This window comes from Emys orbicularis, chromosome 5 (assembly GCF_028017835.1).
Source record: "Emys orbicularis isolate rEmyOrb1 chromosome 5, rEmyOrb1.hap1, whole genome shotgun sequence".
NCBI classification, from domain to species: domain Eukaryota; kingdom Metazoa; phylum Chordata; order Testudines; family Emydidae; genus Emys; species Emys orbicularis.
Genome location: NC_088687.1, coordinates 65,105,096 through 65,121,012, shown reverse-complemented (window position 1 = coordinate 65,121,012; position 15,917 = coordinate 65,105,096). Strand labels below are relative to the sequence as shown.

Genomic DNA, 15,917 nt, shown 5'->3' with positions numbered 1-15,917 from the left:
CCACCCAACTTGCAAAACTGGTTCAAAGCAGGACAGGAAGAGTCCAACGAACGTTCTCATATCAGTTATCTCTTGTCCTAAGATCTCATTATGCTGTGGCATCTGTAATTTTAATGAGTGTGTGGTATACATTGTTGACATGTAGCATGACTATCAGGGAAGAAATAGACATGTCTCAGCCAAGTTAATCCACATGTCATTTTATAAAACACTGTACTACTGTCCAGACTGCCATATGATATGTAAACCCAGTTGCCAGAACCTGCTTATAGCTTAGACATTAGATGATTTAGCATCATGTCCCACTATTGAAGAGTTCAAGACTACTGGTGGAGAGTGTGGTAAATATACACTGCTGTATTAACTTCAAGCATTTAAAAAAAAACAAAAAACAATATATCATTCAAGCTGCAGACTTTGATTCTAGCTTATCTAACCACAGTGATATTTAGCAGATGCCTTACACAAACAGTGATACACAAATAACAGTGATGCAGATATACCATAAAGTAAAATGTAATGCAGTGAAACATACCATAATGCAACAAGACATCTGACATATCACAGTAAACCGCAAGCACTATTACTTTTTATATGAATTATTAGACTTTTGTGATGTAGGCATCTGATATTCTGAGTGATATGCACCATACTGTAGAAAGGGTCTAGTACTATATAATTATATAACTTCTTTCAGTATGAAGGGAATTATACAATATGTATGTGATGAATATCAGCATTTATCTAACTGCCCCATGTACAATATATCCATTTTGGGACAAGCACTGAATGATATCAGGAACAATAATCTTCCAGAAATTCTAACATGTTCACATGATTTCTCATAATATTATTTTAGATCTGTGTATCTCTGAATAATTAGGTGTATATTCATGTAAACAGACAACTGCTAGTATCCAACCATACATTCCTTGCATATCCAAAATTTCTCAATTCACTGGGAGTTTTTACATGCACAAAGGTTTCAGGATTGGGCCCCTAAGTGAAGTACATACACAAACTAGTGTTGGCATTATTATATATACACATGAAACATGGCCAGCATCTGCCTGTTTTAAAGAGCACCAGGCAAAGAAACATGTTTTAGACTAATCCACCCACATTTTCGCTTGCCATGTTCTTTTTTTCCTAAATATGTGCAGCCACACACAGATAACATACAGATCTTGGGAATAATACTATCTTGGTTAGAAAATATAACTGGAGATACATCACACATACTTTAGTCGATTTTTAAAGATCCATTTGACAGATCTGAGAACACAATTCAATCCTTGAATGTTTTCTTATATGGTTGTATTGTGGGACGGACTTCCAGGGGAAGTTACAAGTGTTTCTCAACCTAGTAACTATAAGATGAAATACAGGGACAGATTCTGTAACCATTACTCACAGGGAGTAGATCCTAATCACACCAGTGGTCAAAATACATGCAGTATAGCCACACACGTGAGCAAGCACTACTCAGAGTGAGGGTTGCATAAATGAGCCCAGATTATTATGTGTAATATTACAGTATAAATATTTTACAAAAACAGTATAATGCACGGTTTATACAAAATTGTTTCCCTTTACTCTCCGGAATGCCTATCCACATTGAATAGAGGGATGTCCTGATACTGAATGCCCTCCAAGGGACTGTCCCTAGCTACCTGGGAGATCATCTGTCCCTTAGTTACCATAACTTCCCATGACAGCCATGTGCCACCAGAACAGTGAAACTATTGATCAACAGGGGAGGCTTATGAGTATGTGAATAATGAAATTTCACAGGAGCCAGATCTAGATTATGGAGTTTACTTATCTTCAGAAGGGCCACAAAACCTCACAACTTTAAAAACTAAATACACAACTCATTTCTTCAATTTAGCTTTTCCTCATAATTTTACTTACACTCCCAGCCACTCACCCCCAAACCCTTGTAAACTAGCAAACTATTTCTCCTACAAGCTAGGAAAGAAGGAAAAAACAGAGAGATGATTGCTCATCCTTTTCCCTCCCTGCCACACTCCCTATATTTAAATATTTGGGAGGTGCTCAGACACTGCAGAAATGGAGCCAAGTAAGTACCCAGCTAGATACCAGGTAAGGAAAGAAGAGGTTATTTTTTCTACTGCTGTGTGGTGTGCCAGAGAGGTTCTGCAGAGCCAAGATGCATTTTCTACTTTTCTTTTAGTTATTTAAGGAATATTTTGTGGACCGGTAGTTCACCAAGAAAAATTGTAGGATAAATTTTCAAATAATTCCATTTTTTAGCAACCTAGAAAATCTTCAATTCCACTAACATTTTAAAATGTAAAATGTATTTATTTTCTTTTAAAATAAGCGATTTATTGGACCTTGTTGTCTCTGACATTTCTGAGTTTCTGCTTCTGGCCAATGGCAGAAGTTATATTCTCTGAAAGGCTTAAAGGGGCTATTTCTCAGCTTCAGAAGGGGTTGATGTGTGTTACTGAGTACAGACCAGGATTTTGGAGAATAGCTTGAAAAAAGTAGGGTGACCAGATGTCCCGCCTTTAAAGGGACAGTCCTGTTTTTTAAGACTCTCTCTTATATAGGCGCCTATTACCCCACAACTGATGTCCCATTTTTTCACGGTTGCTATCTGGTAACCCTAGAAAAAAGGCTACAAGATACAGCAATCATCTCAATGTATTTCAATTTGTCTTAACCAGAATACAAGGGAACTGAGAAGAATGTACTCTGGGGAAAAACAAGTTACTTGATGACTGCTTTGAACAAACCTTAGAAGCAGGCTACAGAATTCCAGTCTCAAAGATGCCCATCTACACATACTTATCCATCATCAACAGCACACAATACTTATATCTATGTCTAACAATTATTAGTTATCTTATGCTCCTTCTCTGTGACAAGGATGGATTTTTAAATTAAATAAATACTTTTAATCTGATAAACATTTCCCACCTAATTAACACTTTTATAACATAGGTCACATTAGTGCCTTAATCAACTGGACAGTGTCCCTTTAAGATTTTTACTACTTAGAAACCATTGTCAGTTCAATGTTCCTCTCTTTGAAATCTTTCTAACACCCAAGATCTTTACAAAGGTTTCAGTGGCAATCACAGATTCACTTCACAAATGCATTCATCATGTTTTCTATAACTACTGGTTAGTTGCAACAGACACACCACAAGCATGCAGTCACCTCCACTTAGTGAACAATGGAGACAATGGGATTTATGTAGTTCCTTGAGCAAGAGTTTATGTCAAATCATTTCACAAACACATTCTCCATCTGTGGAATTCTTTGCAGGTTTATACAGCAGAGCTCCCTAATAATTTTTAATTAATTCCAATATATCAATTTGTTCTTTAAATCAGAAAATATTCAAGGGTCAGACACTACAGCAGCCCTATTCTACTATAATCATTATAGGTTTATATATAAGCATTAAATCTCAAGAAGGATAACCTGTTAATTGTCAATTTAATGAAAGCAAGAGTCTGCACTGTTTCAAAACACAACTGGTAAACTGGTTCAGATCCAAACAGACTACAGAGCAGCACATCATACTACTCACCAATTGTATAATCAAATAGAACACACAGAAAAAAAAGGAATCATAAATAATCATGACAAGAGTTTTTTGTCTTAGATAGAAACTGGAATTTTCTTGTTTGCAAAACAAGTTAGTTTCCAGTAAACATTTGTAAATAATAAAATGAACTTAATGCAACTTTTTTTCTCTGCACCCCCCATCTGTCAGTTTCATGATGACACTAGTCAATTTCACTAGGGAGAGTAGTGTTTGGCTGACAGCTAGTACACTGGGAATGGTGCAGGTAAAGGGGGAAAATACTGACATATTTGCCTGTATTACAGAGAAACCTGGTGATAAAGTTTAAAGATGACCTTCATTAATAGTCCATTTTACAGTGTTAAATTACCTGTAGTAAATTACAATCTCTCCAACCAAAGTAACCAAATATTTGTCCCAGACATAGTATAAATTTTTCCTAGGAGGAGAATAGCTGACTGACTTAGGACTGTGATTTACATAGTTCATTGTTCATAGTTCACAGTAGATCAGTGGTTCTCAAACTGTGGGTTGGGACCCCAAAGTTGGTTGCGACCCCGTTTTATAGGGCTGGCGTTAGATTTGCTGGGGCCCAGGACTGCAGCCCGACCCCCACTGCCCAGGGCCGAAGCCCAAGGGCTTCAGCACGGGATGGCGGGGCTCGGGCGTTAGCCTCCTCCCGCCCAAGCTCATGTAGTAATTTTTGTTGACAGAAGGGGGTCACGGTGCAATGAAGTTTGAGAACCCCTGCAGTAGATCATTATAATAACCTGTAAATTTTTTCCTTCACTAATGGCTAGGGTTAATGGAAGACAGATGAACATTTTGACTTTATATACTTAAGCATGTTTTCACCAGTTATTTGTATTTCAAATATTAAAACATATTAGTTTAATAAAGAATGCAATAATATTCCGTATCAAAAAAATTAATCTTTTATGGGATTCATAGAATATCAGGGTTGGAAGGGACCTGAGGAGGTCATCTAGTCCAACCCCCTGCTCAAAGCAGGACCAATCCCCAGACAGCTTTTTGCCCAGATCCCTAAATAGCCCCCTCAAGGATTGAACTCACAACCCTGGGTTTAGCAGACCAATATTCAAACCCCTGAGCTGCCCCTCCCTTTCACTGTTCAAATAACATTCTCATCCAGCTTTATGAAAAGACCACTCCTTTGAGGCTATTTTAGTCAGCCCTTAAGAGGATACTTATTTAAATTTATTGGCGGGAGGGAGAGATAGTCCCTGAATTTTTCCAGGTAAAAAGTATTAAGAACAAAAAGACTTAATTATGTCATCAGCAAAAAGCAAACAAACAAAAAAGACAACAACAAAACAAAAAAAACCAAATAAATACAACACAACTCTACAATATACAAGGTCATCAACTAAAGAAGTATCCAATCTGTATCATGAAGTTTAAGGGACATTATGGGAAATTCTCTCAGGTTTGGCAAACTCACACAGACTAGGTATGTATTTTTTAGGATTTTGGAATCAACTGGCAAAAACTGGTAGGTTCATAGCTGAGTCATCATCTTTTCTTATCAGGACAATAGCAAATAAAATATTATATATATATATATATATATATATATATATATAAAATAAAAATATTTCTGCACAGATTCAGTGCAAGATATCATTCTAAAAATTAATATTTTCACCACCCATTGACATTAAATGTGTTCTCGATGTCTTCTAACTACTCCAACAGGGAGTCCTCCATGTTATAACATCAGGATCCTACTGGTTGTGAGGCTCTGAATTTAAGATATGCCAAATATGGGTACTTTGTTTATTTTTAGAAAATCTGATTGGGCCTACCTTTATGTTAATGACCTGAAGCCTGAGTTTCCACCTCTATAAAATAAGAATAATGATACTGACTTCCTTTTTAAAGTTCTTTGAGATCTACTAATGAAACATGCTATATAAAAGCTAGGTATTATTATCAGCCTCAGCTTTTCCTTAAACAACCTCTCTCCAATGACCTAAAAACATTTTATCAAAGGATTCTAAATACTCTAAATAAATTCTTAAACCAAATCAATAAGGCAATTGTTCCAACAACAACAACAACAAAAAAAGTAGTAGAACAAAAAGTAAAACCTACCTGTAACATTTCAGGAGATCCCTGGTCACATTTGACACTAAAAACTCAAGAGTTCAAATCCAACTGACCAGCACCCAATTCTTTGGAACCCAATCAAAATAACAAAATAAATAAATAAATCCTTCCATAGTTTGATTGTTCAAAATGAGAGTTCAAAAAGGGTATACACAACCAGTGTTTGTGTCTAGCATTTAAAAGAAAAATAATAATGGCTTTTCCAGTTAGTATCTCCTTTCTCTTTCCCCAGGAAGATATGTCCCCTAATTCCTGCCTCTTTCTTATAGTGCATTAAGGAATGACACTGGTTAAAAAGTCTACATTTAGCACAGAAGCACACAAGGTGACAGCAGTATCTCAGATATCCCTGTGTAGTAACTCTGTGTAAAATGCTGATTTTTAACTGGCGACTCTGGTACCTCATGCATGGCCTCTAGCCTCACCATTTTACTTTGGCAATCTCTGCATTTACAGCATGTTTTTTTCTATATTTAGTGGTAACCTATTCTACCCTGTCAATCCCTGTCTGGAGTCTTTACATCACACCATGCAAAAGATGACAAAGGGCAATTTGTCCATGAGAAAACTGTTATGCCATTCTAGAGGTTGAAATATAACTAAAGTGTTTTGACATTAAAAACAGGGAGTCTTTGCAAAATGAAATCATCTTAGATTTTCACTAAGGGTTTTACTGTATATGCTCTCTGTTATTGATCTCTTTATATTCAACTTAGCAATTCATAACTTTTAAGTTCTATATTTCATTAGTAGAACTGTTCCAAAAAGGCATGTGTCAGTTCACCTAATACAGCAACCATCAATGGTACTTACTTTAATATACAATGAATATTTACATCTTATCAGTGGGGAGATGTTAAAGACACTAGTTGCATTACCAATACATTATGAATGTGAACAGCTGCATTACTTTTTGGCTGGAACAAAACCTACATACCCAGGAAATGGATTTTAATACCACATTTTAAACCCTCTTTACTTACTAGTATATTTTTGATCTGATGCTAGACAACACACAATTATAAGTCTGTACTATTATTTTTGCAAAAATCTGAGGGTATTGGGCTGAAATAACAACATTCTAAATCACAATTAAAAACAAAGTCATTTTGCCATCAGATTTTTTTCATGAAACTTGAAAGGAAACCCAAAGCAGTCTACGGCAGAAAACGAATGTCAACTGATAGACCTTTAAGACATTATACTGACCAAAAGCCCTTGCTCTCTTTCCCACCCACAAAACTTATTAAACAACTATATGCTTTCAATAGGAAAAATCAGGCTCCACTTTATAATTGTATGCAATCTCTTCAGATAAAAGAAAGATAATATCCATCAGTCTTGTCACACAAAAAATATAAGAGAGATAAGGAACATACGATGGGCAGAGATATTGCTTCTTTTTCCCCTTTCCTTTCTTTGAAGATTTCTCTTTAGAATAGGCTTCTTCAACCCATAACAACAACAAAACAAAAAAGAGAACTGCCAGTAAGAACTTCATCTTGAGGGCATAAGTCTCAGAAGTACAGCTGATCTATGGTAGATAAGAAAAAAGGGCTATATTAGTGGGGTTAATTATGGAAAATGGGACCACCTACATATAGGAGGTAAACAAATATATTTCATTGACACACAATGATCACAGAAAACTCAGCTCAGTAAGTTATCTCAAGAGAGAGGTGCTCCTGGGCTATAAATGAGATATAGTGTCTGTTTTAAGTATCCTCCCAATATTTACGTACATGGATAGACTGTATGATAGTTAGGAGATACACAATAGGTTGATATAAACATATTTTTGTAGCTGTGTTTTGGAGGAATACATTTAAACCCTCTAAAGGAAGCCCTAACTCAAGAGGCCTATGAAGTCTCACCTGACATGGATGGACTTCCCTCTCTTCCTCTCCCCCGCAAAAAACCCCCACCATATTCACCCAGAGCCATTTCTATGCAACAGCATGCCCCACAGTATGCCAAGTATTGAGATCATAAGAATTTCATATTTCATTTTAAAACATTGTGATCAACAAATTTACCATTAATAGACAAGACACAAAGTTAGGGACTCATACTGCAACCTTAACTCTCACAAGTAGTCCCATTAATCTAAATTTTAAGTGTGAACAAAGATTGCACGTGTAGGCTCTTAAATGGGATTGTATATTTGAATAGCGTTCAAATACAATACAGTACACAACAATGAATATACCACAAGTATTATAGAAATTACAGATTTCTAATGAACATGGTAATTATCAAGGGTGACCAATAACCTACAGAATACTATGCTTTCCTGCATTTTGTATCCTAAGAACCACAAGTAACTTTTCCATTCTTTTCTCCCTAGAGCAACAGAAGCACTTTATGGATTTTTTTTTTTAAAGAAACAGTAGTTGCATCGCTCTCTCCCTTGGAAGCAGCAGGATATTTATATTCCTTTTAACATCAGCAACAGAAGGAGCTTCTTGTCCACCCTCCAAAAGCAACAACAGAAGGGGCTTCTTATGCCCTAAGCAAACAGCAGCAGGGGCACCTTGCCAAATTACAAGATATGGGAATCTCCATCTCCTTCCCAAGCAATAGCTGTAGAGCTCTCTGATATCCTCCGCAACTGCAGCAGCAGTCTCTTGACTCTCAACCACAGTAGCAGCAAAAGGATGAGGGATACCTTAACACCATCACTCATATAGAGCATCCAGGGACTTCCTGTCCTCTCTCCCACTTAGAAAACTGTCCTCCCCTCAAAGAAAGCAGCATTAATACACAATAGTAATAATAATCATTTATATCGGATCTGTCATTGGAGGCTCCCGAAGAGCTTTACAAAATGCACATAAGGGATCTTTACATACTCTCTAACTATGGCATCCGGTCCCACTAAACTACCTCCCCACACACACACACACACCATTCTCCAATCACAGCAACAGTGACTGTCTACTCCTCCCCCACCCAAGCAGAGCAACAGGGGGTTCCCCACCGCCTCCTTCTCCAACCACAGGAAGCTCTCTGGGGCTGGGGCTCCAGCTCCCTTCAGCTGTGGGTCTGGTACATAGGTGCTTAGGGATGGGGGGGGCGGAGTTGCTGCACCCCCTGGCTTGAAATAGTTCCCCTTAGATACACGGTTTACAGTTTGGTTCAATGGCTCTCAGCACCCCCACTTACAAATTGTTCCAGCACAAATTGTTCTTGTATAGTGCTAGCCACACGTTATCTGCACTAAACTCATCACCAATCCAGCGACAACAGGGGCTCCCCGGGCCCTCCATTCTCCAGCAGCAGCCACCCCACCTGCAACAGCTGCGCGAGCTACGCCCCGCCGGCCTCTGCAAGGCCAGCCCTGGGGCTCTCTATCCACCCCCTCCCGCGCGCAGCATCCCTGTCTCCCTGCTCGCTCAGCTCCCCACGGCCGCGAGCAGCGGCGTCTCCACCAGCTGCCCAGTGCTGGCCGAGGTACTGAAGGCGCTTCGCGAGGAGGCAAGCGCGCCCCGTGCACAGTGGCCCCGGAGACAGGGGCTCACTGGGCCAACGGGGATGATGGAGCATCTCCTCCACCGCTTCCCAGCCCCAAACCCCTCTCCGGGAGCGCGAATCCCCCCGCGCCCGTGCAAACGTAGCACACCCGCAGCCCCACGGCCCACCCTGCAAACACCCGGTACATACCACACGGCGCCCCACACAGCCGGAGCGCAGGACGCCGCAGCCCCCGATTCCCCCACCCTTTTCCTAGAGCCGGAGGTGGCTCGGGAACCTGCAGCGCGCCATGGCAGAGCCGCGACGGACCGAGCAGCTCCTCCAGCAGCCGTAGCAAAACGAACCCTGCATCAAAATGCGCCCTTTCCCCTACTGAGCATGTGCAAAATGCTCGGGCCTGCCCTAGTGAGCATGTGCACAGCGCCTGCCCACGTGCCCTGGGGAAGTGAAGCCTTTTGCCCTCAGTTTCCCTGTGTGCTCATTTCCCCAAGGGAATGCGGGGAGGGAGAGGTATAGTTAGGAGCGGAGAGGGAAGGGGCTATGGATGCATATTTGCTCTTACTTATGAGTATCACCGCTAGAATTCCGGGAGGAAAAAAAAGTTAAACTGGGACAGTGGCATAAGGGGGTAAAACGCTAGGCTCGCTCTCCCCACCTCCTCTCAACCAGATCCCCTGCTCTTGTGGGCACCCCCGGGTGCTCAGATATAGAGAAGAGTGGGCACCCACTGTGAGACATTAGGCCTAGAGGAGGGCAGAATTCCCAGCGGAAGTCATGTAGTGGGGTGAAACACTGGTTCAGGATATGGGGGTGGGAGTAAGTATCCAAAGGGGTTCCAAAGTAAACGGGAAGGGGCAATTAACACGCACTGGAAATAGAAACTACACAGAAGTAGAGAAAATGGAATAGGAATGGACAGTTAATACAATTTTAAAAATAGGGGGGATGAAATAGTTTTAAAATATCAGAAAAACATGGAGAGGGAGAAAAAAAATCAGAATAGGCAAGAGCGGTAATATAGGACAATTTGAGTAAATAAGTAAGAGGAAATAATCTTGAACTACAAGATATGTACCTATGACCACCCTGCTCATTCTCCTTGTATGTTTGCCTATTCTTTTTGTCATTTTTTGTTTTAGATTATGTGAGCAAATCACGGAGACTAAATCCTCCTATGTTTTTGTACAGTGCACAGATGGTTCCAGTTGGGGTCTTGGGGCACTACCATAATGCAAATAAAAATTATAATAAATTCTTGTTGGAGGAGCTTTGGGCATTGAACAGCATGACAGAACTTGTCATTTAAACTGGTATAATTCCCCTGAAAAAAAAAAAGCAAGGATTTCTGTTTCAAAGATCATTGTAATTTTGCATCTCTTGCAGATATTGTAAGTTTTATATTATAAAAGCTTTCCTAATTATTACATAAATTTGTTGTATTATAAATTAAGAGTGAATAGAAAGGGGCATCATTTATAAAAAAAAATTAGGCCCCAATCGTGCTGAAATGTACACATGCTCAGCACTGTAACCATATAAATAGTTCCAATGAAGTGCATAAATACTTGCAAAATCAGGGCATTAAGGCCAAATTATGGAAACACGTACAGGAGTAAGTTTAGTCATCTGAGTAGACTCAGCACAGAACAAGTCCACTCCCCCATTAGCATCATGGTCCTTAGCAGGGCACCTTTCCATTACCATTCCTTGTTGCAAGGCATATTCTCAATATTATGTAATATTCCTCAAAGTGTGCCCATCCTCAACTCTTCATGGTTTACAGAAAGACAAATTCTGAGCGTTGCCTTGTGCCACTCAGAATGTTCCTTGCGAGGGACCATGGATGCTAATGGAAGGGCAAGCACATTCTGCTGAGCATATGCCTTAGAATGTGTCTTGCTATAAGAGATGAGAATGTATTGATGGGCACATTCTGAGGCATTTCATATCCCTCAAACATGCTGTGCTATGAGGCATGGGTGCTAGTGGAGGGTGGGCACATTCAAAAGGGTATTCCACACCCACCAGAACATGCCCTGTGGTAATGGAAGTGTGCATGGGTATGTGCTGGGGATTTTTCCTTTGCTGCTATACATCAAATGCTTGGGGTATTTTCTAATATTTGCTCTGTGCTCATCAGAATTTGCAACCACAGATTTCATTGCCAGAAGTTAAGATGGGCAACAGGCTCCTTCTGATAATGGGCACATTACAAGAGGAGGAGTGCCCCACTGACTGCGTCTCATATTTTGTTGTGTGGACTGCAGTTATGATAGAGATTAAAGGAAAAGGTTAAAGCAGCAGCAGAAATATGCTGTCAAGATGCCTTTGGCTCCCTAGAATGTGATAAAGGGATTTGGCCACCTAATTGTTTCAATTTCTTTTGGCTCAGAAAAGTATTAACATGGAGAGGCAGAGTGTAGTACCTGCAGCATGTGCAGTAATAGCAGCAGCAGACAGCTAGTGCAGCAGCAACAGCGACACTGAAAAGTGTTCCCCATTCCTGCAATCTTCTTCCCACAGCCACACAATTCTGGTGCCTTTAAACTTTATTTACATTGCAAAACGTGCAGTTGCCTTCTATGGGCTTGCTGCAAATACACTAGCATTTGCAAGAACCTGCTGCTACAACAACTACACACAGCTAATGGATGGATCAGTGCTAGCCAAATACTTAACAAGTTGAAATATGGAAAGTAATGCATTTCACCACCACCCTCTCCCTTCCCCCTGAGACTCAAGAAAATGAGAAAAAAATGGCTATATCTTTACCTAGCACAGTAGCGATGAGATACATAGATGTTACAAATACAGGCATAGAAGACCTGTCTGGGTCAGATATAGATTTTCTCTCTCTAGCTATACATATAGATGATACCATATGGTCCAAAACCCACAAATACAAGGAGCAGGTATTCCCATAAAACTGATTTGTTTAAAGATGTACTTAATAGTGGACAGATTATGGCTAGCCCTTAAGAAGCTGCATAGAGTGGAGGGATAGAGGGAGCAAGGTCTCCCCTTCAGCCCTTGAAAAGCCTGTGTAACGACTGGACAAGATCACAGCCCTAGAACCCCAGAGCAAATTTTTGGAAAGGTGCCAGGGAATAGGCAGAGCAATAGCTACTCCCCCTCCTCGCTCTGTGCTTTCCAGAAAAACCCAGGGCTTTCATATGTACAGGATTTTGCAGGACATTTTACATTTTGTCCAATCTGCTACCTGGTCCACTGCACTGCCCAGTCAGGACAATGGTATCTGTGGATCAAAGAGATGAAGAGGGATTTCTCCACACATGCTCTGTAGCAGGGAGCCAAGAGACCATGAGTTATGGTTTTACCTCTGCTGATTGTTTATATTTCTGTGCACTTATTAATGAGCAAGGTCTCATACCCTGCCTAGAAGGAAGCTAATATCATCCCACCCCTTCTTTTAACAATAGTTAACTGAGAAGTTACAGAAGCTAGGAATAGAACACAGTTCTTGAATATGGCAAACCCAAATCTTATCCACTGTGCCTCCCAAAACAAATGTGCCAAACCTGTGGGCTTCACTATCCTGTCTCTAAATATTTGACCATGTTCACCTTGCAGATTCAGGAAGAGATCACAGGATTCCTGATCTCCAACATTCTACTACTAATCGTAGCATAAACCACTGGCAATAAATATCTAGTCCTCTTATAGGGATTCCTCCAAACTGGGGATGCCAATTGCTTCTTTAGCTCAAGTTGTAAGGGTTCATGCTGGGCATCTGAAAGTCCAGCACTAAAACCCTACTGACAACTCACACACAGGGTCCTTGCAATTGCACATGATGAAATTTGTTTTTTCATTTTTTAATAAAACTGGGTGATTTAATTAACACACCTTTTAAAAGATTTTATACTGAAAAAAAAAACAATTTGTCAGTTATAATGTGACATGCAACAAAACACTGATGCTCCTCATTTTGGTTATTTGTCACACATTTTGATTGCCTCTGTCACACAGTGGCAGTTTCAAAGGTATAGCAAGTTATCCTTCTTTCTCTCCCAACATTATCAAGCACCTTTAGGAGGGTATTTTCCCCCCCTCCAAGGGGCAATATGGCTCTGCACCACCCCTAACAATAGGCTGCACCTAACAAACAAACAATTTATGCACAATTTTATATAAAATAACTAGGTCATGATTAGTCAGATTAGACAGGCAAGTCTTCATCCATTACACCTCCAACTCAAGTTAATACTGATAGCACAGACGTCTTACTCTTCACAGGAGACACTAATGAGAACAAACCCGATAGAAATACCCATCATTTTGTTAGGCATGTTCCCTCCCAAGAATGCAGAGCGATCTATTGAATTCACATCTGCCCCATAGATATATGGTGATATAAGTTTATTTGCCAATATGAGGTGGCAAGAAGTGAAGTCAAACTGCGTCAGTGAATTGACTATTCTAATACCAGCCTGGGACCTGGCATAAAATGTCAGTTCTTTTGAGTGCCAGTGGCCAAAATGGAAACGGCACCTGATTTATTTGTCCCCTAGAAGTCTAATTTTGACCATTTTGCTACCTTGGCTCTATTGTTATCAGCAATGTAGATCTTGATGCTGAGCTGAGCTCAGTAGTAGAATCTGCAAAGCAGCCAGGAACTTTGGTCTTTTGCAAGACAGAGCCTGGAAAAATAACAAATTATTAACTAAAGCGAAAATCCATGTTTATGAGACTTGTGTTTTATCCACTGTTCTATATGGCTCAGAAATATGGACAACTTACGCCAAACATACCAAAAGACTGAATATCTTTCATATCAGATGCCTGTATAAAATTCTTCGAATAAGATAGCAAGACAGGGTGACAAATGCGGAAGTCTTAAACCGTGCTGGTATGTCACTCATGAGAATATTGATTTGTAAGAAAAGATTCAGGTGGCTTGGACATGTCAAGCCAATGTGATTATAGGATCCCGAAGAGTGTGCTGTATTCTGAAGCTCATGAAGGGTGTAGAAAGGGAGGCAGACTACTGCGCAGATTTCAGAATGCTTGAAAAAATGACAATATCCTTTGGAATCTCTGTGGATGATTGGGAAAGGAATGCAGAATGCCGCTCTGGTTGGTGGAGTCAGCTTGTAGATGGAGTGAGGTCGACTGGATCAAGCTTTATGAGGACTAGTGTCAGAGAAGTAAAGAATCTGCTACTCAGATTCACAGCACTGCTAGTGCATGGGTGTGCAAGACCTGTGGATGGGACTGTCACTCATGCATCAGACTCATCAGCACTCAAAGAACTCATCGGTGCATACATCATGCTCTGTGAAGAGTGATGGTTCCACTTACTAGAAGTCTAGGCACCTTAATTTCATTTTAAAATATACAATTCATACATTAAACTTAAAATGGCAAACCCAGCATAAAATATCAACATATAACAAAATAATTGAAATAATCAACGAGCTGGACAATCAAACACAGAAAAAAAGATAACCCATCATTTCTACAAACCCCAGTTCTCCCATACTTCTCAATCTTTCTCAAACATCCAAGAAAATAGATGACCCTTGCAGAGTGTTACCCAAGAACCTATGGATACCAACTAGCAGAGGGCACTGAGGTACAAGGATCCCTGGGTTCACCACAGGAATGTCATGTAAGGTCTCTACTGAAAGCCTGTGTCACATAGGTCAGAGTCTCTCAACCCGGAGTCTGCGGCCCCCTGTGGGGCAGCAAGCCAGTTTCAGGGGCGCCACGAAGCAGGGCCAGCATTAGACTGGCTGGAGCCCATGGCAGAAAGCCCCAAACCCCCAGCCTGCTGCCCTGTGGGGCAGAAGCCCTGAGCCCCCTCTGTCCCTCCCCTCTGCCAACCTGGCAGCTGAAGCCCGAAATCCCAAGCCCCCCAACCCCCACATAAGGCCTGAGCTCCCCCTCCCACTCTGTTGGGCTCTGGATAGCATGTTAGGGAACCTGAGAAAGAAAAAAGATTGAGAACTCTGATGATATAGGTCATCATAATCATTGCAAGATATATGTATGGAGAATAAGTGCAGAGTTATGTGTATATACACTAAAAATTATGTTCTCTAGCTCTGTAGTTAAAAACAGGTCACTCAAGACAAACCTCATCCAGAAAGGGGGTAGGAGACACTTATCTCTGGGTGAAAGGAGGGATGATTGTGTGTTGTATGTCATACAACAGGAGTATTAGCATTCTAAGTCAAATGCTAATGAGGAGGAGACTTTGGAAGGAAACTAACAGGAAGAGGTAAGCTGCAGATCAGGGGGAACCTATCCTGAGGTGAACATCAAAGATCTATTCTGGTATATTTTGGGGTGTAAAGAGACACCTAGGAAGTAAACTGATAGAGTTTGCTTCATGAAAAAGGGATCTCAATCAGGCTTGATGGAAAATTCTGAAGAGAACTTTGGATGAGATAACCTTCTTTAAACAGAAGGATAACTAGTTAGTTAAGTTTAGGCTTCAGAATGTGTTATGATGCTGTGTTATATGCAGGGCCGGCTCCAGCATTTCTGCTGCCCCAAGCAAAAAAAAAAAAAAAAAAAAAAGTTGCGATCGCGATCGGCGGCGGCAATTGGCAGAAAAAAAAAAAAGCCGCGATCGGTGGCGGCAGTTCAGCGGCAGTCCTTCACTCCTAGAGGGAGTGAGGGACCTGCCGCCCCCGAATTGCCGCAGGTGCCACCCCTCTCCCTTGGCCGTCCCAAGCACCTGCTTGTTAAGCTGGTGCCTGGAGCCGGCCCTGGTTATAT

The 15,917-nt window shown here is 40.7% G+C and overlaps 1 protein-coding gene across 1 annotated transcript in view; it reads right to left on the bottom strand.

Annotated features, from left to right (window-relative positions):
• GLRB (glycine receptor beta) overlaps window positions 1-7,197 on the bottom strand; it is a 73,397-nt gene extending 66,200 nt beyond the window's left edge. The window contains exon 1 of the mRNA XM_065405198.1: window positions 7,076-7,197. Coding sequence (XP_065261270.1) covers window positions 7,076-7,197 — 122 coding nt within the window. The remainder of the gene's footprint in view (window positions 1-7,075) is intronic.
• Between the last annotated feature and the right edge of the window lie 8,720 nt (window positions 7,198-15,917).